The sequence below is a fragment of the Cornus florida genome, unplaced genomic scaffold, assembly GCF_030987335.1.
Source record: "Cornus florida cultivar Cherokee Brave unplaced genomic scaffold, ASM3098733v1 CherokeeBrave_3.0.0_Hap2_Chr10, whole genome shotgun sequence".
Classification (NCBI taxonomy): Eukaryota; Viridiplantae; Streptophyta; class Magnoliopsida; order Cornales; family Cornaceae; genus Cornus; species Cornus florida.
In genome coordinates, this window is record NW_026775580.1 from 5,530,349 (window position 1) to 5,556,180 (window position 25,832).

The 25,832-nt window shown below is 34.8% G+C and overlaps 2 protein-coding genes across 2 annotated transcripts; one reads left to right on the forward strand and one right to left on the reverse strand.

The window, feature by feature from the left end:
• Positions 1–5,504: 5,504 nt before the first annotated feature.
• On the forward strand, positions 5,505–8,275 carry LOC132279447 (cysteine protease XCP1-like). Its single transcript, XM_059781427.1, has 4 exons — positions 5,505–5,997; positions 6,236–6,471; positions 7,660–7,800; positions 7,928–8,275. The coding sequence occupies exons 1-4, from the start codon at positions 5,532–5,534 to the stop codon at positions 8,141–8,143; spliced, it is 1,059 nt and encodes a 352-aa protein (XP_059637410.1). The 5' UTR covers positions 5,505–5,531; the 3' UTR covers positions 8,144–8,275.
• A 5,902-nt stretch (positions 8,276–14,177) lies between these two features.
• On the reverse strand, positions 14,178–24,137 carry LOC132278518 (increased DNA methylation 3-like). Its single transcript, XM_059780323.1, has 3 exons — positions 24,025–24,137; positions 15,079–15,284; positions 14,178–14,686 (listed from the first exon to the last, which is right to left on the reverse strand). Exons 2-3 carry the CDS (start codon positions 15,239–15,241, stop codon positions 14,415–14,417), a joined length of 435 nt encoding a protein of 144 aa, XP_059636306.1. The 5' UTR covers positions 15,242–15,284; positions 24,025–24,137; the 3' UTR covers positions 14,178–14,414.
• Positions 24,138–25,832: the final 1,695 nt, after the last annotated feature.

The window sequence follows — 25,832 nt, forward strand, 5'->3', positions numbered from 1 at the left end:
AGCTCTCTTTAGCTTCCGTGACCTCATGGAATGTCACATTGGAGTCTTAGAGATGATTTATATCTCAAAGGACTATAGTTTACCTTTCGCTTCCGCATTCTGGATCCGTTAACGGGTAAATCCTTGGTTCATCACTTACCCACCGGGTTGAAGAAAACTCGGGTCGTTACAACTTGTGTCTATGTGATGAATCAAGATCTATGAATCAAAATCCCTCAAAAAGTTTTTAAAACTAACACGTTTCCCAACACTTACATGATTGCATTGTCAACGCAAAATGATAATGTCTCAAGCCTAGATCACATCCCGCGACATGAAAATGCACTGGTGCACCTCCGCACCCCACTGGCCAATGCACTATAGGGGTTCACAACCCTTGGGCACTGAGACCCCCTCTTGGAATTCCATGAATATATAATGAATTCCATGCCTACGCAACCCATGCACTCATATACCAAAAGATCACCACAATGCTCCCATGGCCAAAGTGGCACTCACACTATGACCCACGCATAATGAAAAATTACTCAACTCAACGCGATGCCAAAATCATAGCTATACTACTCATGTAGACATTAAGTAAATCCTCCAAATGAACTAGAATATATGCATTCGAATAAACACATATGCACTCGAATATCCATATTGTCATAATTTCCACATAAAGTATGATTAAACAAATATATAGCAATCAAATACTCAAATTACACCACTTCCTTTCATGCTTAATGATGCGAGTAATTTGTTTACCAATTAAATCCATCACTTGCAATAGCACAAAGAATTGTAGAATAGAGCTATTAGAAGGGGTTTGTCGAACCACGATGATTGCTAGTTTTTTGCAACCAAAGTTGTAAAATTACTTTAAATTTGATAAAATAGATGATTGTTTGGTTTGTTTATCACTTAAAACTGTTAATTGAAATTGCATAAAAATAATAAATAAAATTAATTCAAATGAATTAAACTTATAGAGAAAAAGGCTAGGGAATTGATTTCACCAAAACCTCATAAACATGCTTACATGCATTCAACTTGGGGATAAACAACTATGTATATAATATGATGTGTAGAAGTATAAAACAATCACAACATCTTCAAGAAATTCATACATTTCAGAACTAAGCATAACCCATCTTTGGTTGGAATGATTCATCTACCTAAACTAAGTTGTGGTATGAACCATCCTCCCTAGACATGGCCTATCAAGGTTCTTCAATTGTATGTTGAAGCACATGAAATTTAATTATCTAACATAAATTATCTTCAGTAGGAATGGACTATCTACCTAACATAAATTAATCTAAAGGTATAGCATGGTCCATCTTCCCTAAGCATAATCTATTCAAATTCTCATATAACATGCCAATATAACCATTTCATAAATTAATTCCCATTGTCACTATGGGAATATAAAGTGTATAATTGTGCAAATATGATTTCTAAGACAAGATATACATATCAACATAATTATATATTCAAATGAAGATCACATACATTAATTCACTATAAAAAAACATCATTTCAATGTAAACAACTTCTAATTTATAAAATCAAATATATACAAGATGAATCCCCAAATTGAAAAAACAATTACAACATATTTACTTAGTCTAGGTTACATCAACTCCTTAGGAAGGGAGTTAGTTCCTCATGGACATGGCAGCAGCTTCAAGGATTGAAGAAGAAGAAGAAGAATTCCCCTCCAGCCCCATGGATGCAAAACTCAGCATAAACCCTAGAAATCCCTCTCCTCTTGGTAAGAAAATTCAATAATAAAAATCATAATAATTTTCCTATATAGATATGGTCCATAATAATACAAAAATGGGTTACAAAGACCCCAAATTTAGTGGCCCTAGTCTCCTAAAGGAAGTGGAGAACATTCCCTAAATTAAGGGAATACTTTTGACCAAACTGTCTTTTTGCCAGAAATTCCATGAGACATTGAACTCCAATTTTGACCCCTTAGATGTGCAAATTTAACTTCCATTAAAACATGAAGTATCTAAGGTTATGAATCAACTTTCCACAGAATCAAACTTTGTATAAATTGGATTTTTAACCAAAGAGTTATGCCCTTTTTACCGCAGGTATGCAATGCTGAATTTTGACAGCCTGGCAGTATTCTAGTAGCAGTAACATGCAACATTGTTCTCTAATTTTTACCTCTCAAACGTCAAAATTGAACTTCTCTTAAAACATAACCCACTTAGAACTCTGAGTTAGCTTCCACAGAATCAAACGGTTCATTATTTGGAGTTCGGAGCAAAGAGTTATGGCCAAAATGTCGCAGGTGCGCAGTGCTGATTTTTGCTAGAATTACTCCTTGCTTCTTCATGGGCCAAAATATGCTTGACATTGAACTTGGGCCAATGAATTCAACCTTCTTTCTCATTGTAATGCTGAATGTGTCCATGAGATATTGGGCCATCTTTCTTTGTAAGACTTTGTCAAATAAGCCCGATATGATTTTGTTCTTCAAAAGCCCATAAAACCTTATTTTTCTTTATTTTTGAGGAAAAAACCTAAAAATGGACAAAAGCACAAAAACACCTATAAAGTAAATATTTTTAACATGAAAATGGACTGAGCTATGCAATTAAGGGCGCTTGAATATGCAATATTCAACGCTTATCACTTAACATTTTTAAAACCTGATACAAGCCAAGGCAATAATAATATCATTTCTACGCATTATACATTGTATATATATCACAAATATATTAAGTAAAAACATGGCTCACATATCATTTAACAAATAAACATGTTTTACAACTCCCCATATCTATAAGACCCAAAGAATTTGTAATTTACTAGCATAAGACACTCCTACCTCAATTTGAGGTAAAATCCTCAAATGACACCAAAATGGAAACACTCTAAATGCGACAAAACTTCGAAAGGTCGACAAGGAAGGCGAGAGGAATGATAAAGTCTCCTAAGATCACCTCCAAATCCAAACCCAAACTTGGCCCCCAAAACTCAAAATGGCCGGAACCAAAAACAAAACCAAGGGTTTTTAAGTCCTTGGTGTCCCCGTTATAAAATCCTCCTATGGAGATTCAAGAATCCAAACCCGAACTCACCCCGCACTCACAAATGTCCCGAAAACGAAAATAGGGACAAGGGTTTTGAAGCCCTTAGTGTCCCTAGCCTTTCTCCCTTCTATGGCTAGTTAAGAAGGTGAGTGGAAAGTAAAGGGAAATGAAGGTCAAGGTTGTGCATCAATGGAGGAAGCTTGGTGAGAGGAAGAAGATTAAGATTATGAGAAAAGGGTGCAATATACAATTTGATATAATATCTCAACACATACCTTAGCACTACCTCTCTCACATACAAACATCTCCACCCTCTACTTGTCACCCATCTAGCCCTCCACATGCCACCAATTAAATCCTTATACTTGTCACCAATCAAATCCCTACGCTTGGCACTAACTTTCACAAATTGCACAAAAGTCCCTCAATGAAAATATCTAAAAAGATAATCACACAATTACCCCAAATGAAAATATCTCCAAAGATAATCACACAAAAAACACAAATGAAAATATCTCCCAAAAGATAATTGCACAAATACCCCCAAATAATGAAAGTTGAAATCGCATACAAGTGTAATATAAATCCACTATATATGCTATGAAGATAATAATATGCAAGGATGGAATGAATGAACTGTCCAGAACTGTTACCGAGCACTTTACCCGGTCCAGTCCTAGATGACTCGAACCCGAAAAATAAACGAAAAAAATAAATACCAACAAATGAAAAAGGGACAGGTCCTCACAAGTATCATAAAAAAGGTGATTAATAATATTTTTAATAGATTAGCAGCAACGATTGTTTGCTCATTTGTTTCCCTCGTTGTTCTAGCATTCTTTTCCTTCTTCGTTTATTTCTTTCTTGCTTTGGACATCAATTGTTTGTCCTCTTTTGGTAAGACGGCATCAGTTTGGTATCAGAACTTTGGTTTCGGCTTTCCCACCGCTCAATCATGCTTCCACAACAACAACGAAGAAGAGAACGTCGTAGGATGCAAAGTCCAACCAGCCCTTTCCCCAGCAAGTTTCCAAAAATCAGAAATTGGAAAAGTTTCCAAAAAAGCATAATATGGAAAGTTTCCAAAAAATCACAAAGTTGATAAAATCTTTGACTGCATAAGAAAAAAAAAAAAAAAAAGAAGATAAAGTTGGTCAAATAATGATGGAAAATTTTAGGGAGGCGATATTTGCACTCAACTTTTCTATATTTGCACTCCATTCTTAAAGCAAATGTCAATTATAACCTTAACTATACAAGTAAATGATTTTTATTTTTCAAATGACACAACTGCCCTTTCAGATTCATCTCTTAATTTCTAATCCTTACTATTATATTAGGTTTCTTTTGAGAAGACCAAAAAAAAGAAAAAATTTAATCTCCATTGAATAATAAGTTATTTATCTTGAATAAATTGCCTCTTAATTTTGACTTGAACAAAAAATAAAAATTTATCACCTTTGACAAGGAAAATAAACCCCAAAAAAATACCTTTGTTGAAGAAATTATCTCTTTTATCAAGATCCTAAAAAAAAAAAGTACGAAAAAAAAAGATTCGAAAATAATAATCTTTTTTGAATAAGTTATATCTTTTGATAAGACTAAAAAAAAAAAAAATTATTTCTATTGAACAAATTATCTCTTTTGACGAGACCCATAAAAAATTACCCAAAAAAAAAAATTACTCTAAACCTGAAAATAATAATAATAATACTTAACTTCATTGAATAAATTATCTGTTTTGACTGTCAAAATTAAAATTATCTCTATTGAGTAAATTATGTTCTTTGAGAGAACCTATGAAAAAAAAAAAAAAAAATAGTAAAGGAAGTAAAGAAGGTAGTAAAAAAAAGTTAAAGTTATACTATAGTTATGACATTTTAAAATAAGAAATAATGTATTAATGAGTTTAAAGACTTCTTATTATTTCCTTTAAAAAACATAGGCAATTAAAGTGCAATTGAAAACAAATGGAGTGCGTTGTCGCCTGCCAAAATTTAATACACCATTTTTGTAAGTGCATGTATTTAGTTACATCGCCTTTGGAAACATAGGAATTTACATTATAAAGTTGGAATTAGATGTGGGAGTGCGGGGTTCGGTGTTTGATTGTGATTTTTTAAAAATTTATTTTTATCAATACCAAATCACCAATTTACATGATACCAAAGTAATTTCAAGTTTGTGATGGACTCTTTTGATCAAAATTTGAAAATGGCTCCAAATGCAAATTGATATGGTGCAGTGCAGCACCATAAAATTCGTCATCTATGATATCACAAAGGTTGATAGGAACATGCTTGGATTGAAAGTCCGCTAAAAGAACCAACCTTAAAGACTCGGTATATTGATTGACATATAAAATTCAAAAACTTGACTTGGAAGCAACATATGAGAGTGAGACGAAAGACTATATAAATGCCACCCCATCTCCCTCCTCGTCTTCATCCATTCACTATTTACCATTCTTTCCTTTAACCCCTGATAGAAATGGCTCTCTCTACATTCTCTAAATCATTATTCATCTCCTTCTTAGTCTCGTCTTTCGCCTGTTTTGCTTTCGCTCGCGATTTCTCTATTGTGGGTTATTCGCCAGAGGATTTGACTTCCCTGGACGGACTCCTTGATCTGTTTGAATCATGGATGTCCAAACATGGCAAAGCATACGAAAGTGTTGAAGAGAAGTTGCAGAGATTCCAAGTTTTCAAGGATAATCTGAAGCACATCGATGATAGGAATAAAATGGTTAGTAACTATTGGCTTGGATTGAATGAATTTGCAGATCTGAGCCATGAAGAGTTCAAAAAAATGTATCTAGGCGTTAAAGTTGACTTGTCAAATACAAGAAAGTACCCTACTGAGGAATTCACCTACAAAAATGTTGTGGATTTGCCTAAATCCGTGGACTGGAGAAAGAAAAGAGCTGTTACTCGCGTCAAGAACCAAGGTTCATGTGGTAAGTACTTAATTTTTTACATCTACCTAAAAAAGTGCTTATTATAAGATATAACAAGGGCAAACAAGTATCTTTGACTTATGCAATATAATCTTATTAACCTTTCAAAAAAAAAAAAACACAAGGGCAAACAAACCCTAAATATTGGTATCATTGAGTGGGTGTGTATATAATGGTCTGATGGTATATGAAATCTAATGATAAATGTGTGTGTATAAATATATATATATATATTCAGGGAGTTGCTGGGCATTTTCAACTGTGGCTGCTGTTGAGGGCATCAACCAAATAGTGACCGGAAATTTAACGTCTCTGTCGGAGCAAGAGTTAATTGACTGTGACACAACCTACAACCATGGCTGCAATGGAGGTCTCATGGATTATGCGTTCGCCTTCATCATTTCTAACCATGGGCTTCATAAGGAAGATGACTATCCTTATATTATGAAGGAAGGCACTTGTGATGAGAGGAAGGTAAAGAATCCATGATGTATATAAGATGACCCTAATTATATACTGTATCCTAAAGTGCTCAAAATTTTAAATTTTAATTAGCATTACTTGTAAATTGATAATTTTTTATGTTTTTTTTTTTTAATTTTAAGCATTCAACTACATGATTCTCATTTTAAGTAACACTTACTATTTTTTTTGGGACAAGTGCAGAAAACATCTCGAAATATACTCCGTATACTCCGCATGGCACTATTATTCCCTATTTTAAAAAGTGTGCAAAAAACATCCATAATCTTTTCATATTGTGTTAAAATACCCTTCCTAATATAAATTAGTGATGTAATACTCGTTTTGCTCTTTTACTCTTCCAAAAATGCCCAAGGGGATATATATGCTACTAATCTTATAATATAGGGGTGTTATATGCACATTACCTTTTTTTATAAAAAAAAAAAAAATTAAGCTTTTTTCTTTATGTATATCTCTAAACTTTTTTACTTGAATTTGTTGAGATTTTAGTTTACTGTTTCTTACTAATTTTTTTTTCTTCATTTTATTTTTTTCTTACCAACACTACTAAATAAATAAATAATGAATAATAATTAAAAAAAAATTTCAATATCAGTGTGCACTGGTTTTCGAAGTTTGAAGCAGATTTCTTTTCTTTAGTTTGCACTTTACTTTCGTTTTTTTATTTTTTTATTTTTATCTTTACTTTACCTTTATACTTTTATTTTTATTTTCTATTTTTATCTTTACTTGTCCATTGATGGTGTCCTTCCAATACTGTCTTTTTAAGTTATTTTATAAAATTATTTATTTTTATATATTTTATAAAATAATTCAATAAAGTTAATTTAGTCAATTTATTATTTAAATTTGTCAGAGTGACCTATTTGTACCAAATTAAAACTTTAAGACTATTTTTTACACATGGGAGGCGTCCTCCAATAGTGTCATTTTCGGTCATTTTATAAAATTATTTATTTTTATATATTTTATAATATGGTTCAGTAAGGTTTTTATATATTTTATAATATGGTTCAGTAAGGTAATTTAGTCAACTTAAGTTTTAAATTTGTCAGATGAACCTATTTACACAGTTATTTTTTTTTTTTTTTGCATGTAAAGAGTGTGATATGTGCTATAAGTATTCTGCACTTGACCTTATTTTTTTTCCTAATGTTTTGGGTTAACGCATATCAGGGAGAATCAGAGGTTGTGACCATTAGTGGGTACCATGACGTGCCGGAGAACAACGAACAGAGCCTCTTGAAGGCACTTGCAAACCAGCCTCTAAGTGTGGCCATTGAGGCCTCTGGCAGAGATTTCCAATTTTACAGTGGGGTAAGCTGCTTAAAATATATATATATATACACACACTGCAACTCCATGTATATTTGTCTGCTATATATATATATATATATATATATGGAAGCAAATGTGATGTGATTATGGATTGATTTTGTTGTAGGGTGTGTTTGATGGGCATTGTGGAAGTGAGCTGGACCACGGAGTGGCAGCTGTTGGATATGGTTCAACCAAGGGGGTGGACTACATTATTGTGAAGAACTCTTGGGGATCAAAATGGGGAGAGAAAGGATACATAAGGATGAAGAGAAACACTGGGAAGCCTCAAGGACTATGTGGAATCAACAAAATGGCTTCTTACCCTACTAAAAAGAAGTGATTTCCTTCATTTTTTACTGCAACTTTTTTTTTTTTCTTTTTTCTTTTTTTTTTTTTCCTCCTTTGTATGATGTTTGGATTATTGTGATCATGATATGATGTGATTCTCATAAAGAAAATTCTTTACATTTCATTTGAAGTATGACATTGGTTCACTAAGTTTATGTCGAAAGCCATAAGAGCCGAAAATATATGCCTTTATAATTTGTCTAAATTTCAGAGAGGTAGGTGTAATTTACCTCCGCTTGTAAACTAAGAGGGGCAATGGACCCATCAATTTTTTTGAGAAACCTAAGATATATGGTTATATGAAAAAATAATTTTAAAATTTAGGGTAAATTGCAATGACACTACTTTAGATTTGTCTAAAAGATAAGTATATACAATTTAAGCCATTTTTAAACAGTGACACCCCAGGTTTGCAAACTTGAACAATAACATTAGGAACCAAACGCCGCCTTAATTGACATAAAATGTCTAATATGCCCTAAAATATATTTCAATTCTCTCGTAACAAAAAAACACAGATTCGTCGTTTCAATCCAAGAAAAACAAAAAACACAGAGAGAGCAACCCATTTACAGTCCATCTTGCTCACCGGCTGTCGTCCGAAGCTCTCTACCATCGTTTCCACAGCCCATCGTCCTCGCCGTTCAGCCATCGCCGATTCATTCCGAGTCACTGATTATCACCGCCTCACCGGAATCGCGACTTCTTTAGTCGCGGATTCGCTGCCGTCTCGAACCAGCCGTTGTTGGCTTTTGTTCTGATACCACTTTCTGACTTTGCTTTGATACCACTTTGTTGGAAATAGTGGCGTAGATACACACACAAAACTATAATATTTAGAAAAGAATGATATGGAGGAATACTTGAAAAATTATTCTATTCCACTTCTACTCTTATTTGTCTAGAGTACATGAATATATAGGCCACATAAACATAGGTGTAACAATTACATTTAAGTGTCCAATTACTCACATTAACATAACATTTAGGCTTAACTCCCACTACTCCCACTAACATGGTATTTAGGAAACTTAATTCCCATACCTCTTAGTCTTACATATCCTTCTTCATCAAGACCATTTACTACCCCACTAACATGAAATGCATACATGCAGCATGTATACCAAATACTTGAAAATACAAATTACAACTAAAATTCTAAAATCAAGTTTATTTTCAACACCCCTCTTTAAACTTGATTTTGTAACTTGAAAGTCGATCAAAAGTTTGTTACTTTGTCTTGAGTTCCACCTCCTTCATCTGCAACAATCTTTTTGGCCATTCCATTGACGTATATGGCATGTGAAAAAATTTCAAATGCTTATTTGATGTCTTCACATAATCATATATCATCCTCTTTATACAAACGCACCATTAATCTTTTTTGTTCTTGAATTTTTTATGACTCTTCAACTTCACATATGCTTCTTCTTTAGAGTTAAAAAATAACTCTATATTCACCCAACCTGTATCAATTACAAAATTCTCCAAACTATTTTTTAAAAAATAATTTGAGAATTTCTTATCATCTTGGGCTTCAATCTCGTACTTCTTTGGAACAACTTTCTTTAAGAGAAGTTCGTCATTCTCCACAACATGAACATAATTTTCATAATATTTGATTTCTTTTTCCAATTGAGATGAATATGAATAAATTATAATTTTATCAAATAATTCAAATATAAGTTCTTTCAAGGTGGAATTTGTAACTATACCTGAAGATGTTAATGCACCAAATTCATCAACTTGTGCATCTTCTTTAGCACTTTCTTCTCCTTTGTCCTCTCTTTTAACTTCATTCTCCTCCACTTTTTTAATCCCTTCTTCAACACATTTCTTTACCTCTTCCTCATTCACCATTTCAAGTTGTTCTTCAAATTCTTCAACTTCATTTGTGTTGTACGCCTCTTCATTCTCCATACCTTTGTCCTCAAGACTTTCATAATCAGCCTTCGTAAACTCATCATCCTCAAAGCATTGTACCTAATACTCCATGGGTAGTGATTCACCTCTATAATTGGAAACGATGGTCTCGAGCATCTTCCAAATACAACTTGGAGTTTTGGACTTTCCAAATTTCTTGATGTATTGCCTTTTGCAACACTACCAATGCCTTATCTTCTTTCTTTTCACGAAGCTTGTTGGACATGCCATTCTTTGGCTCTTCTCCAACAACATCCCAAATCACATGCTTTGAGGTATGAAGTCGTGATGATTCTCATTCTCTTGTAATTAGAGAACATTATCTTTTTACTAAGAAAATACATTTTCTCCCCTTCATCATCATCAAGGAGAAACATGTTTTTCTCAAATGTTAAACCTTTTAGGATCAACTTCGTCAGGCCTTCAGGATCGTCTAGGCTCTGAACATGAAATCTGGTTCTGATAATGACCTGGCTCTGATATGGAACCTGACTCTGATACCACTTTGTTGGCTTTTGCTCTGATACCACTTTCTGACTTTGCTTTGATACCACTTTGTCAGAAATAGTAGCGTAGATACACACACAACACTATAATATTTGGAAGAGAATGATATGGAGGAATACTTGAAAAATTATTTTATTCCACTTCTACTCTTATTTGTCTAGAGTACATGAATATATAGGCCACATAAACATAGGTGTAACAATTACATTTAAGTGTCTAATTACTTACACTAACATAACATTTAGGCTTAACTCCCACTACTCCCACTAACATGGTATTTAGGAGACTTAATTCACATACCTCTTAATCTTACATAACCTTCTTCATCAAGACCATTTACTACCCCACTAACATGAAATGCACACATGCATCATGTATACCAAATACTTGAAAATACAAATTACAACTAAAATTCTAAAATCAACTTTATTTTCAACAGCCGTCTCCACCAGCCAAGCACACCGCCGTCCGTGTTCCGAACACACAGTCGTCCACAGTCCATCGCTGTCGCTATTCCACTGCCAAATCGAGCTCTGCACAACCCATCGCCAGTTAGATCATCCACGGCCGAACCGCCCTTGTTGCCACCGAGATCTCCTCGTCGACGACAAAGGCGATTTGAAGGTTACGAATTTTAGACTCGGTGCGATCACGAACTAGATCCGATCGCAGTTCATTCCACACCGGTAAGTCCCGTCAATGTCATCCTTGAACATCGGCGATAGGTTCTGTGCATCTTAGGTGTGATAGGGTGGTGGTGGGTTCATGTAGGAGTGGTTGTGGACAGTGGTGGTGGGTTAAATATGGTTGAGTGTGATGGGGTTGGTGTGGTGTGTGTAAGAAAGGGGATAAGGCCTAATTTGGGGGGCTCTGGTGGTAGTGATGTTGTTTGGGTGTGATGTCAACTTTGAAAACAAAGGGAAAACATGAACTTTCATCACGTTTAGTATGTCTTTGTTCGGTTAAGCAAACGTGGGGGTGTTATTGTCCAAAAATTACCTAAGTTGTATCCACCAATTTTTTAGGCAAACATGAGGAGTGTCCTGCAATTTACCCTAAAATTTATAATAACAATTGGTTATTTGGCCCCTCCAAATTTTTTGAGAAACTTAACGATGTGTTTATGTGAAAGTTTAATTTAAACAATAAGTAGAATCTGACATTAGGCCCCCCAAACTCACGAAGAATCTCAACATGGACTTGTTGAGGCATTATTACCGTTACAACTTCAATTTATGGATCAAGAAAGAACTTACTGAAACTCAGAATATTACACCACATTATAAGTAGAATGAGCCCTTGGACAATCAAAACAGAACCCATAAGCTCCGTTTGGTTTGTGAAATTTGGTGAGGTTATGTAAGGAAAAATCTTATTTTCCCTTGTTTTGTTACCACTTTAAAATAGTGAGGAATTTCCCTTTCTTTTTGCTTAATCGCAACCATTTGAGCTCTGTTTTCCAATTGCTTTTTATGTATAAGATAAGATGAGTAGAAATGGTTTTCCCTGTCCTTTTCCCTTTCCTTTTCCTTTTTCTTCTCCCTTTCCTTTTCTTTTCTGTCTCGCCAAGTCCATGAACCAAATGGGAGTCACAAGCGAGAAGGGAAAAAAAAGAATTTAAACAAAAAAAGAACATATAAAAGATAATCTTATGGGTGCACTAAAAAACCAGACCAAACGAAACATATGGTTTGGTCTGGTTGTATAATGGAAAAGTTCCATTCCAATTCTGAAAACTAAGAACCATTGTTTACAATATGGTTCTTGTTACGGCTTGGTCTCGTTCAATTTGGTCCGGTTCTATAATGGAACAATTTGATTCCTATTTTAATATTTAAAGAACCATTGTTAATGATGTGGTTCCGGTTTGGAGTTCAAAAGGATCCATCCGAACTGTTACTTATATATATATATATATATATATATAACACACAAGTTCAATTTTAATTAAAAAAGAAAAAAGAAAAAAGTTAATTTCACTAAAATGATTGGGTTATATTTCATCTATAAATATCTTATCAAAATAATTATTATTTCACATTACAAATTTTTGTTTTATTTTTCACAATTGGACAATTTAGATATAAAATGATTTAAATACCCTTTTGAATTTGTGAAAACAATTCTACTAAAAAAAATTAAATTAAAAGACTAAAATACCCCTAAAAATTTATACATTTACAAATTATATATATATATATATACACACACACAGATATATATATATATACATACACACACACAGAGATATATATATATACATACATACATCCTTTAATCGCCGCTGCCACCACCCACATAATCCCAATCCCAACCCATCACCATTCGCCACCGCCGCCGCCGCCGCCGCCGCCGCCACCACCACTTTCCTAACCCATCACTAATCTCGTTGCCAAAATCTGCAAGACCCATTAATCATCGGAATCTGAAAAACCCATTTGTCACCGGAATCTGCAAGACCCATCCGTCGCCACCCCAACTACCACTGGCAACACCCATCCGTCGTCGAAATCTGGAACACCCATTCGTCGGCATCCTCTGAGTGTCATTGGAATCTACAAACGTCGGAGTCAAAGTTGTGAATCTCTGTTAAACCAGCGGTGGTCGTCCTCGGAGTGTTCGCCGTTGCGTCATCGGAATCCGTCCGGCGACCTCCTCCTCGTGATTGTCTTCTTCCACGATGCTGCCGACAACAACCACAGCCCTCTGTTCTGTCTCCACCGCCACAACCCTCTCTCTCCAGCACCAAAGCCCTCTATTCTGTCTCCAGCGCCAAAGCCGCTCTGATATATAGATATATATCTATATATCTATCTTTAAAAAAAAATAACTCACCTAAGTCCATCTCTATTTTTTCGTTGAAGGTTCTCTTAAATACAATTGGAAAAGACAATTTTATCTCTAATTTTTTAATCTCATTTATTCCAAAATATCAGCTTAAATGACCATTTTACCCCTACACCCACCTACCACCGAGACATGGGAACGAAGATGAAGCACGACGGTTGGAGTTCACGGCTCTGTTCGGAGCTTCGCCATATATCTATATATCAGAGCGTCAACGAACCTAACGGCGAAGCTCCGAACAGAGCCGTGAACTCCAACCGTCGTGCTTCATCTTCGTTCCCATGTCTCGGTGGTCGGTGTGTGTAGGGGTAAAATGATCATTTAAGCTGATATTTTGGAATAAATGAGATTAAAAAATTAGAGATAAAATTGTCTTTTCCAATTGTATTTAAGAGAACCTTCAACGAAAAAATAGAAATGGACTTAGGTGAGTTATTTTTTTTTAAAGATGGTTGAAGATAAAAATTGTCCATACTGAAATTAACCAAAAATTAAAAATAAAAAGAAAAAGGTTACCATACATTACAACACATATTATCATCACAAACATATTTCCATATTTGGTTTTTCATTTTATTGGTGTGTACACATGCATACATATAGAAAATTCCCAACCGAACCACGAATCACAATGGTTCGTTTCGGTTCTCACTACCGTTGGTATCAGTTTGGCTCTGGTTCACCCAAAACAAACCTAACCGGCCCGTGGGCCACCCCAGCCACTCTTAGTGATCCTGCTCATTGCCAAATACTGTCAAGGCAAATGTCAAAGGTGCATTGAATGATATCGGACTCTTGCACAAGTAGCCGTAGTATACAGTTTACCCACAAAAATTAATAATAAAAATAAAAATAAAAAATTCTAGTAGTAAGCAGAAGCATGGTCCACAGTGATGAGTGTCCTTTCACAACACAATATAACCCAAATTTTCCCAAACAAGGCTATGTAGGATTAACATGTAAATTTTGGTTTGGTAGTCCTCAAATTACAAAGACGGAAAACCATCCGGCAGAACACTAGGCCGTCTGAATTTCCTGACAATGACTTCAAGGATGCCGTCAGACTTAAAATTATGCGAAGATAGTCTTGGGTCAACAGGTCCCGGCAAATTAAAAGAGACTGTGAATGGTCCAGGTGGAGATAATTGCTGGACTTTCAACTCGTACAAACTTGAAGGATCCTGCAGAACTCCTCCACCGGTTATCAGTCCTTCTATATGCACCCTCCCATCACGTTGGATATGACACTTCACGTTACCTACATTCACAAACAAGCTCCATCAGATCAGAAATATGTTCTCTTTCCCAATTATTCATTGAGAATATTGCGCGAATTAATGCAGATGCTAAATTTCCTGAAGCATTATTAGTTGTACCTACATTTTACTAACAGCTGAGTATAAAAACATTTCAAAATGTGTCACCTATTTAAGCGCGCAGCACATGCCATAGCATTCTGCACAACATCATGAACCTCACAAGTCTGGTCTCCAATGTGATGGTAAAACTTAAATGACATGGTAATTTATTCTAGTCTCATGGCCAGAATTCAAAGTTTCAAGTCCATAGTCGAGATTGTGTGATTATATTTGTATTCACAAATCACCCACATAGCATGTCTGATAATTGAAGAAAAAAGAAGGATCTTACATTGAGTTTTCCGAACACCAGGCAAGGCAACCTGAAAAAAGTAAGCACCTTCACTGACACCAATGTCAACCAGACCAACAAGTGGTCCAGATCTTTCCTTGGCAGTTCCAGTCAAAACAACAGCAGGCTTCATTTGAGGAACTACACACTCTTCCACATTCATGTTTCCAAGTTCACTTCTACAGGCTTCAGTCAATATTCACCTCCTGCAAGTTAGAAATTTTAGGGATGTGGTATGATAGCCCAGTGGTAGGAATCCCCATTCCATCAATATGTCAGTTGCTTTAATTTCGGAAAAGAAAAAAAAAAGGGTTAGAAATTTTACCTATTGTTTGAAGCCAGTGAATATATATATTGTGCATGCACTGGTGTATGGGAAAGCCGGGTTCCATTTTATATTTTTTATGAACCTCTAAATGATAAATAAATAAAACTTAAAATCTCTATATCAAGTAGTGAGCAATGCTTGTGCATTCAATTACAGGCAACCATACCCAAATAGAACAAAATGCATACAGTTGAGAAAAACTTTGAGAAAAAAACAATAGCATGTATTTTCAGAAGTATCAAACAAAATCCATACTTAGCTTTGTTTTTCTTGATTAGTAGCTTTGAAAATTTAGAAAAGGTAGCACACAGATCAGCAACGATATGCGGATTAAATTATTAACAAGAGTCCTCTCAATTGAAAACTTTCAAACACAAGACATACAAAAAGGCAAAGAATGTAAACCATAGAGTGTTTTTTAATCACTTGGAAGCAGGTTAGATTGACTGATTTTAATAGAAGTTACAAATTTATAAAGAAAGCAATAGCATGTGTTTAGTGTGGACATTCTTAGTTAATTCTATTATCTTGGTAGTGACGCATGATACAATCTGCAACACGTACACGATATTAATGGAGCAAAATAATGACAAGCCTGTTAAAGATATAAAACATGTGGTGAATGTTCATTAAATGACAAAATGGATGATGCTTTTATTAATTATTCTGTTTTAACACTAAATTTTTAGTAAAAACAATTCCATGATGAATATATTTGCCAGTTTGACTGACTGAACCACCAGGCCCACCCAAAAAAACTAACCAGACGATTTCCTAGTTCAATTACTGGTCCATATTTTCTATAACACCGATATACACAGGCTTCAACAAAAATGTTTAAATACACATTCATAACACTTTCCTATTCAGTAATAACAATTTAATGGAATTTATTAACCAGTTTGACAGATTGAACCACAAGTCCCGCCTAAAAAACTAACCAGATGCTTTCCAAGTTCAATTACTGGTCCAGTTTCTATAAAACCAATATAGACAGGCTTCAACTAAAATATTTTAAATCCACATTCATCGACCTAATATGATGATATGTTCATATATCTTCAGCAGCATGGTCAGGAGAGTCCAAACATGGTTGCCCACCTAGGTACTCCCATGGGAAGCGTACATGCTGGATTTGGTCTACTGATCTTACTATAAACAAAACCATATGAAAACTGGTAAATGCATAACGACAGAGAAGTTAACATGCATGGTTGCCCACCTAGGTACTCCCATGGCAAGCGTACATGCTGGATTTGGTCTAATGATCTTAATATATACAAAATCATATGAAAACTGGTAAATGCATAACGACAGAGAAGTTAACATGCATTAGTTAGAGCCCATATCTCACCAATAAGTCACTAATAATCACAAAAGCAAGAATATCTCATATTCAATTTCATAGGAAATGTTCTATCACTGCTTATACGAGGACAATCATTATATCAACCTCAATTCAAGAAGGTAAAACAATCTTTTAATTATTTTAAGTTTTTCTTGGGTGATAATGGCACAATATAAAACCGACATTGGTAATATGTGATTCAGGAAAGAAAAGACATTGGTTATATGTGTAATGGTATCAGCAGTTGCATTAAATTGTTTGCTGCAATCAAGTAGAATCTGTCAAGTAACAAAAAGGCAAAAAATATATCTGTTAAACCTCCATTACCATCCACCATCTCGCGTTGGGTATCTCTATCTTAGTCTTCATAAATAACTAATTGACAACAGTGTTTGTGGTGCTTAAAAATTCTAAATTCTTCAAAGTTTAAGGAAGAATCGAAGATACTTCATTTATTTTTCAAGAAAGTAAAAATAGCTTAGGGAAAAACTATTTAAGAAGGAAAGTTAATTCGTCTCATCATGTAGACTGATCACTGCCAGTAAATAACATGAAATATATGGTTCGATCTTTCTTTAGGTGAAGAATTTAATTTACGGAAAAGTTTAATTATGTGCATGTAATATCTTATAATTATCATGGTATGTGCCACAAATGAAGATTTTAATAACAGATAAGTATAAATTATAACCCACGTTGTTTCATTTTGGCAAATAATATAATTCCTCATTTAAATTTCCTTCAGATTTGCAATGATTAAGTGAACTTGTTGCCTATCATAACCATTTTTGCTCCTAATATAAATTCTTCATATATTAATGAATGCTAATGCGTGGACAAACAACTTGAATTGGGACACTCACCAACTAGTGTTCATGCATTTTGCAATTAGGATTTCATGATTGTAATTATGTGCGTGTAATATCTTATGGTTATCATGGTATGTGCGAAAAATAAAGATTTTTGTAACAAAGAAGTATAAATCCATAACCCACATTGTTTCATTTTGGAAAATAATATGCTGCCTCATTCAACTTTCCTTCAGATTTGCAATGATAAGTAAAATTGTTGCCTATCATAACCATTTTTACTCTTAATCTAAAATTTCATATATTAATGAATACTAAAGCGATGACAAACAACTTGAATTGGGACACTCACCAACCAGGGTTCATGCGCTTAGCAATTAGGGTTTCATGATTTTTATATTTGATTCAATTACCCAAAAAAAAAAAAAAAAAACAAAACAAAACAAAAAACAAAAAAGATTTTTATATTTGATTCATCTAAATGCTTTTTGAGATGCATTAAAGTATATAGGTGCGAAAATTTGTTAACTTGGAAAAGTCAATGAAACTCACAACACTCAAAAATAACTATTCAGATTAATGTTTAACAGAAAACTTGTATATCTTTACTTGGAAGGACTGGCCTCTATTTATAATGCTTTACAGAGGTTGAATCCATCTAGGACTCGAATTGCTAGTTCTTCCAGAATATCCTTTACAGCATTTTGTCATGCCCCGCAACCATAGGTTAGGCCACGCAGACGCCCAGAATGAGATGACATGGCAGCCTACATGGACTGAGAACTTTCTAGCCTTCTCTACACAAGTATGGAACTTTCCGGAATTCTCTAGAGTAGTGTGAAGTTGTCTAGACCCTTCTATACTTATCTAGAGTTGTGTAGATATGTATAGTCTTTTCTAGATTATTCTAGAATTGTATAGATTATTCTTTGGACGATTCTATAACCCCATTCTAGACCTCTCCTTTGTACATTTCTGGAACTTTCTTGTAAGGACCAAAGTCCTATAAATGGGAGGTGGGAGTTCATTTGCTCCTCACCAAGCAACCAAGTGTAATATTCTCTAGTGCAATACAAGTTCTACATTCCCAAACTCTCTTGCTCACTTGCCTAACTCTCTTCCTATACACACACTTGCAAGCAAGCACTTGTCTAGCCTTAGTCTTCACTAAGCTAGTACACTCGGGTAGGCTGACTTAGCACTTCAAGGGGGCTTAAACGTGTCTAAGGCTGCACGTGAGCTTGGAAAGGTCCAAGTCCGTGACAGTTTGTATTAAAGCTAAGGTCGTGAGGCGTCACACCTTGTGTGAAGGAAGCTATGGTGGAGCACTCAGACGTGACTAACAGTAGAAATATAAAAAGAAAAATGAGATAATTGTGTCAAAGGTTTGAATGAGATTTATAATATGTAAAAGCTTGAATGATATTAATCACTCATTTACAGCTCTAGTATTTATAGATAAAATAAGAGCACGTGCTCATATTACAAGAAAAGAAACTAAATCAAATATCTACTAATATGATAAGTCATTCCATAAATCATGGTTATCATATATGCTAACATATGCATAAGCAAATCTATGCTAATATGGCAAGTCATTCCATAAATCGTGGCTATCATATATACTAACACTACCCCTCAAGTTGGTGCGTGGATATCTGAAACGCCCAACTTGGACAACGCATCTTCAAACACGGTCTTGATAGCACCCTTCTTCAGAATTTACAAGTTGCAGAGTGCAAATCTGACTAGATTAAAAATGTTGATCAACAAACTAAAAATGTCTCCTCAGACCATAAAAAATTAATAATGTCTCCTCAGACCGTAAACAACCAATCACATCTCCTCAGACTGTAAACAACCAACAATGTCTCCTCAGACCGTAAAGAAACAACAATATGTCTCCTCAGGCAGTAAACAACCAACAATGTCTCCTCAGATCATTCCCCTTCACATGTTTAAAACATGTAGATGGAAGAATCAACAATGTCTCCTCAGACTATTCCCCTTTATACATATATTTAAACAATGTAGAAGAAAGAATCAACAATGTCTCCTCAGACCATAAAAAAAAAAAAAACAAATATGTCTCCTCAGACCACAAAAAAGAAACAACTATGTCTCACCGTTTCTGAATGGGTGGGTGCCGAACTCGCAATGCCCTCATTGCAGTTGGACCACCCTACCTACTCGACACCTCGTGGACGGGCATTAGACCATTCCCGAATGGGCGGTGCCGAACTCACAATGCCCTTATTGCAGTCGGACCACCTTGGTTCTGATACCAAGTAGAAATATAAAAAAAAGAAAAATGAGAGAATTGTGTAAAAGGTTTAAATGAGATTTATAATATGTAAAAGCTTGAATGATATTAATCACTCATTCACAGCTCTAGTATTTATAGATAAAATAAGAGATAAAATAAGAGCACATGCTCATATTACAAGAAAAGAAACTAAATCAAATCTAAATCAAATATCTGCTAATATGAGAAATCATTCCATAAATCACGACTTTCAAATATGCTAACACTAACATCCCAGAGGAGGAGCCGCGTGGTAGGGAGGAAAATCGCCCTCCAGCCGAACCGAGGACGAGGGCTAAGTCGAAGGACATCGCTGCAGGCTTTGAGGCACACTAGGAAGACATGGAGGAGTCCATGACCAACGTGATGGGGCGGCTTGAGGATCATCTAATCCTTTTTTAAATTTGCATTGGAATCCCATTCTTCTAAAAAAATATTTTCAAAACTATTCTGTTATAACCTAAAATTGTACCAAAGGTGTCCTCCACGCCGTGTCCGACCAACGGAAAAAAAAAATTCAAATTGCAGGACACCTCTAGCCATGTCAGACAATTGTCTGACTGTGTCCCACGCATGTCGGCATCAAACACATGCCCTACACAGTCACAGCACCCCAAAGAGAAGTGTATGTGCTTCCTAGATCTTAAGTAATTCAATTCAAAAAGGAAACTGAATTCCAACCTACTTGACCGATCAAGCCAAGTGTCGGTCAATCGACACAAGGCCACTAGGCTTCGGTAGATCCCTCAATCAATCGAAGTCTGCTATCCTTCTTAGATTAGGATTCTAATTTTATTAAGTTTTCGTAAACAATTCAATGCAAATCAAAAAAGGATTAGATGAATCCAATAGGAAAATCATGAAAGCCTAATTGTTAAATGCTGGTTAGTGAGAGTCCCAAATCAAGTTGTAATTACCTTTCTTTCCTTACATACTTGTGAAATTTCTGATTTTCTCTTGGACAAGGTGTCATAACCAACTTAACTAACTACACACCGTAAAATAAACAAAATTACAGACGCCATGTTTTGATCACAGATTTGTCAACCTAAGTGCTATAAGCTAACAGGAAGCAAGCAAATATTATGTATACAATAATTCAGACTTGGGGGCTGTTCATTATTCCATCAGATTTTTTTAAAGTAATTTCATCAACAAGTTAAATGCATGAAACCAGGGACATTTCCTGCATTTAAATTCTTTATAATGATATTGGACTATCAACCAACACAATTTTCCAAATCTAAAAGCTCTTTTTTGGACAAATAGAAATCTCTTCTGTGTGCAAAATAACGAATAAAGCATACACTAAGTAAACTACAAAAAATGGAAAACAAATGAAATAGTAAATAAATAAATGCATCTAAGAAAAGGTGAGCTCAAATCAAATAACAAACAAAAAATAATAATCACCACTGGTAATTTTACCGTTGCCTTGCGGAGCGGCGAGAAACAAGTTCATCTTCAAACTGATTTGTCAAACTCAATTTGACAAATCGATTGAACTGGATAGATTGTGAGGATTCGATACTAATAACAGACATTTGCTCTCTTTCTGAGCTGAAGAAGAAGACCCAAAAGGAGACTAGATATCCAGGACGAGAATGACTCAGAGAAAAAGATGATAAAGTTTCATTCTTTTTTAAAATGAAAATAAAAAATAAGAATAAAAAATAAAAAACCTTTAAATGTGGAAATTGATCTAGTTTCAATTTTCCTTTCACAATATGCTTATTTTCTTTGGTTCTCAAGAAATTGGAGAGGCTGTTGAGAGACATCTTATCTCAAACGCAAAAGCTAAGTTGTAGATGAGGAGAAAAGAGAAAGCTGTGGGGCCCATGGATGAAGAAGAGTTATGCATAGTAAAAGAATTGTTAGGCTTGAGAAAATTAGACTAATTTAGTGGTCAGACCTAAAAATAATTGTTGTTCAAATGAACTATTGCACCATGGAATCCTAAATCTTCTTTTTGTGACCAACAACAGCAGTGGCCAATACCAAATGGAAAACCTGTGTTATCATCCTTTGAGTGCGTGTGAGAGTAAAGATTAGCCAAATACAACGCTGTTCTCAAAACATGCCAAAGTGGGGGAAGAACATTTGATGATAATGAAAGACACCCCTGATGTTTTCCCAAAAAGAAAGGGATGGTTTAACCAAAAACAAGCAGGTGGGGCTTGTGATCTTTGTTTGTGTTGATGGATTGGAAAAGCTTTCCTGATATAGAAGCTGAAATTTGTTACCTCTTTTGAAGGGCATTATTATTGTGCATGAGACTACCATGCTTTCAACAGAAAGGATAGTGCTAAAGCCCCTGCACCTCAAAATCCATCAAAAGACAGTTTCTAAAATGACCTCCAAGAGAGTTGTCCTAGTACAGTTCTACTGCTATGGCATTTTCAACTTTATGTAGTGATGATGAGATTCCCAACAACAGAGTCCCTCTAACCAAATCAGATAAGCTTGAACCAGTCAGAAAAGAGAAGTTTCCCCATCAAAAGCGGTGATAGATCATTTGGATAGGTACATTCATGGCTATGCTCCATACTTATTCCTTTTACTTAGAAGGAATTGCATCTCTTTGAATTCTAAGAGAGAGAGATATAAATGATAATTTGAGAATTGTAGTTGAGTTACTGTTTGAACACAAAGTTTCATTAGTTCATAAAAAAATTGTTTGCTTCTTTATTATTGTTTTTCCTATCTTCTTGTGTTGAACACATAATAAGAAACCAAGCCTCCCAATTGAGAGTTCTAGATTTATGTATGTATCACTACTCAAAAAAGCGTTGTCTAACTATTTGGGATTGACTGCAAAATACCATTCTACTTGTCCAGGGTCATCTTTCCTTTAAATAGATCGAAATGCAATCGATCCGTCAAAGAAAATTAGCCAAGTAAACAAAAAAAAACTCTATAATCACAGCTTTGAAGAAGAAGTGTGTTACTCGCACTTCTATCAATAACAAGTACAAAACTGCATTTGAAGAGTTTTCTTCAGGGAATATCCATTTCTGATAGGCAGGACAAATGGCTATGGGATAATGGCAGTTTCACTTTCAAGAGTGCTTGGAATAAGTGCAGAACTCAATATCCCTTTTTTCATTGGTCATCTATATGTTGGAGCAAGGGTAGACCAAGGTGCTCTATCACTACTTGGTTGGTGTTTCTTAATAAAATTCCTTCTTTTCACAACCTGCAGAAAAGAGGGTTGTAAATGCCATGTATATGAGCAGGATCATTTGTTCTTTGGGTGTTGTTTTTAGACAGTTTTTTTAGTGGACTTGGCATTAGTTCACAGATTCAGGCAGTAAACTAGAGCAATTTGTAGTCTGGTTTCAAAACAATGTTGATTCCAGAATTCAGAGAATAGTTTTTGATTTTTTGCAGCTGTGGTTTGGGGAATTTGGCTGGAGAGGAACATGAGACTTCATTAGAGTATCAGGAGAGACTCCTCTGAGCTTGCGAAGACTATATGGTTCAATGACCTTGACGCAGCCTCTATATCTCTTCAGGCAGCTTTGCCTTTTTGATTTGTTGTTGGATTGGTTCAGACAGTCCTATTGGTAGTCGATGTATTCATTCTTGTATAGTTGTATTGTTGATTTCCTAGGAGGGCATGTCCTCTTTTTCCATTCTACTGTATTGCAATATCTTTTGGAATGAAACAACCACCCATTCATGAAGGGAAAAAAAAAAAAGTTGTATGAAATTATAGCTTCGTTGAATCTTAATTATATTGGTTGACGCCTCTGCCTGCATTTGCAGATTAAAAAGATCTGGGTTGTGTGAGCTATGGCATAGGAGGACAAAATGCAGCTCAGACTCAGAGGCAGAGAGCAATTAGAAGTAAATGACCCCATAAACAATAAGGATGGGCACAAATTTTCACCTTCAACAAGGATAAACTTATGCAAAATAATGTGATAATGGTAAATGAAATGTATGGTGCAAATACTGTGATATATGTGTATATATGGTTGCAAAATTGCAAATACAAAGCGAACATTTCTCCCACCACACACACACACAGAAAGAAGTGGATTAAAGAGAATGCGTAAGAGTAAAACAACAAAAACCCTAACCCTGATCTGAGTATCGAGCAGGGAGGAGAAGAAAAGACCAAACTCAACAAAGAAAGAAAAGAAATATTCACCGTCGGCTTGCCGGAGACTGAACAACGGCGAGAAACAGTTCGTTCCTTCAGACTTCGAAGTGCTTTGTCGAACTCCGGTTATTCGTTCTCACAGTAACCGGTCCTCGCTTCTGTGAATTTTAAGTAGTCCTCTATAATTACTGACCAACCGGAGACCGCCACGTCAGGTTGCTCCTTCAGTTGCTTGGACCTTGGTCAGAAGACTCGGAACTGAAGTTAATTTTTTTTTTTTTTTTTCCCGGAAATTTGCTGAAGTTACATTAATCCTCAAGATTTTAACGGTTATTAGCATTTTGTACTTTGTAGTAGCGGTAACAATAATGACACTTTAATAACTAGCGCTTAGGCTAGGTTTATTGGGATGAAAGAAATTATTTTTCTATTTTTTTAGTGATCGGTGGTAGTAAAATATTTATCAAAAAAAATATATTAAAATTTAATAAAAACAATTTATTTATTAATTTTTAGCCAAGTTATTTTACACGAGTTTGATAGACTCGACTTTAACCTCGACATAAAGTACCAGATACTAAAAAAATAAAACTAAAAAAACAGGAAGATCATATTAGCACTCCACTTTTTTAGATTTGAACTCCAATCTTAAAGGAAATGACAATTCTAACTCTAACTTTGTAAGTAAATAGTAATATTTTTTAAATAACACAATTGTCCTTTCAAAATTATTCTTTTCGCCTCTATTCTTTAATATTTTAGGTCTCTTTTGACAAAGCAAAAAAAAAAAAAAATTGTTATCTCTGTTAAATAATTTTTTTTATAGGACCAAAAAAAATTATTCAAAATAAAAGCTATTTTTGTTGAATAAATTACCTCTTATGACTTAACAAAAAAAAAAAAATACATAGTTAAAAAAATATCTTTATTGAAAAAATTATCTCAAGATCCAAAAAACAAAGTACCCAAAATAAATAAATAAATAAAAAGAGGATTCAAAAAAAATATCTATGAGTAATTTATCTCTTTTGAAAAAAAAAAAAAAAAAAGAAAGAAAAACGACGAAAGAAACAAAGACACATTATTTCTATTGAATAAATTATCTCTTTTGATGGAACTCATAAAAAAATTTCAACAAAAAAAAAAAAAAGTTTACCTCTTTTGACATGACTGAAAAAAAAAATACCTCAAAAAAATTTAACTTTGTTGAACAAATTATCTGTTTTGAGTTGAAAAAAAAAAAAAAAAAAATAGGTATTATCACTTGAGAACAGTTTTACAGATCCTCAGGGATAACCAATTGTATGCCAAGTACGAGAAGTGTCAGTTTTGGTTACCTGAAGTGAAGTTCCTTGGTCATGTTATATCAGGAGGTGGTGTTTCAGTTGATCTGTTAAAGATTGATGCAATGATGGATTTGGGACGTTTGACGAGTGTGTTCGAGATTCGGAGTTTTCTTGGCCTAGTCGGTTATTGGTAGAAAATTGTTAGGTATTTCTCTCGTTTAAGGGTACCTATGACTCGATTTACCCGCAAGGGAGTCAAGTTCATATGGAATGAGGCTTGTGACTTAGCTTTTCAGGAGTTGAAGGTTAGATTGATATCAGCTCCAGTTCTGATCATACCTGAACGTGGTTTAGGTTATATGATTTTATGTAATGCTTCACTGGAAGGTTGGGTTGTATTCTGATGCAGACGGAGCGGGTAGTTGCTTATAGGTCTAGACAGTTGAAGACCCATGAGTTGAATTATTCGACGCATGATTTGGAATTGGCAGTAGTGACTTTTGCACTGAAAGGATTGAGACATTACTTGTATGGGGTGAAGTTTGTGGTTTACTCCAATCCCAAGAGTCT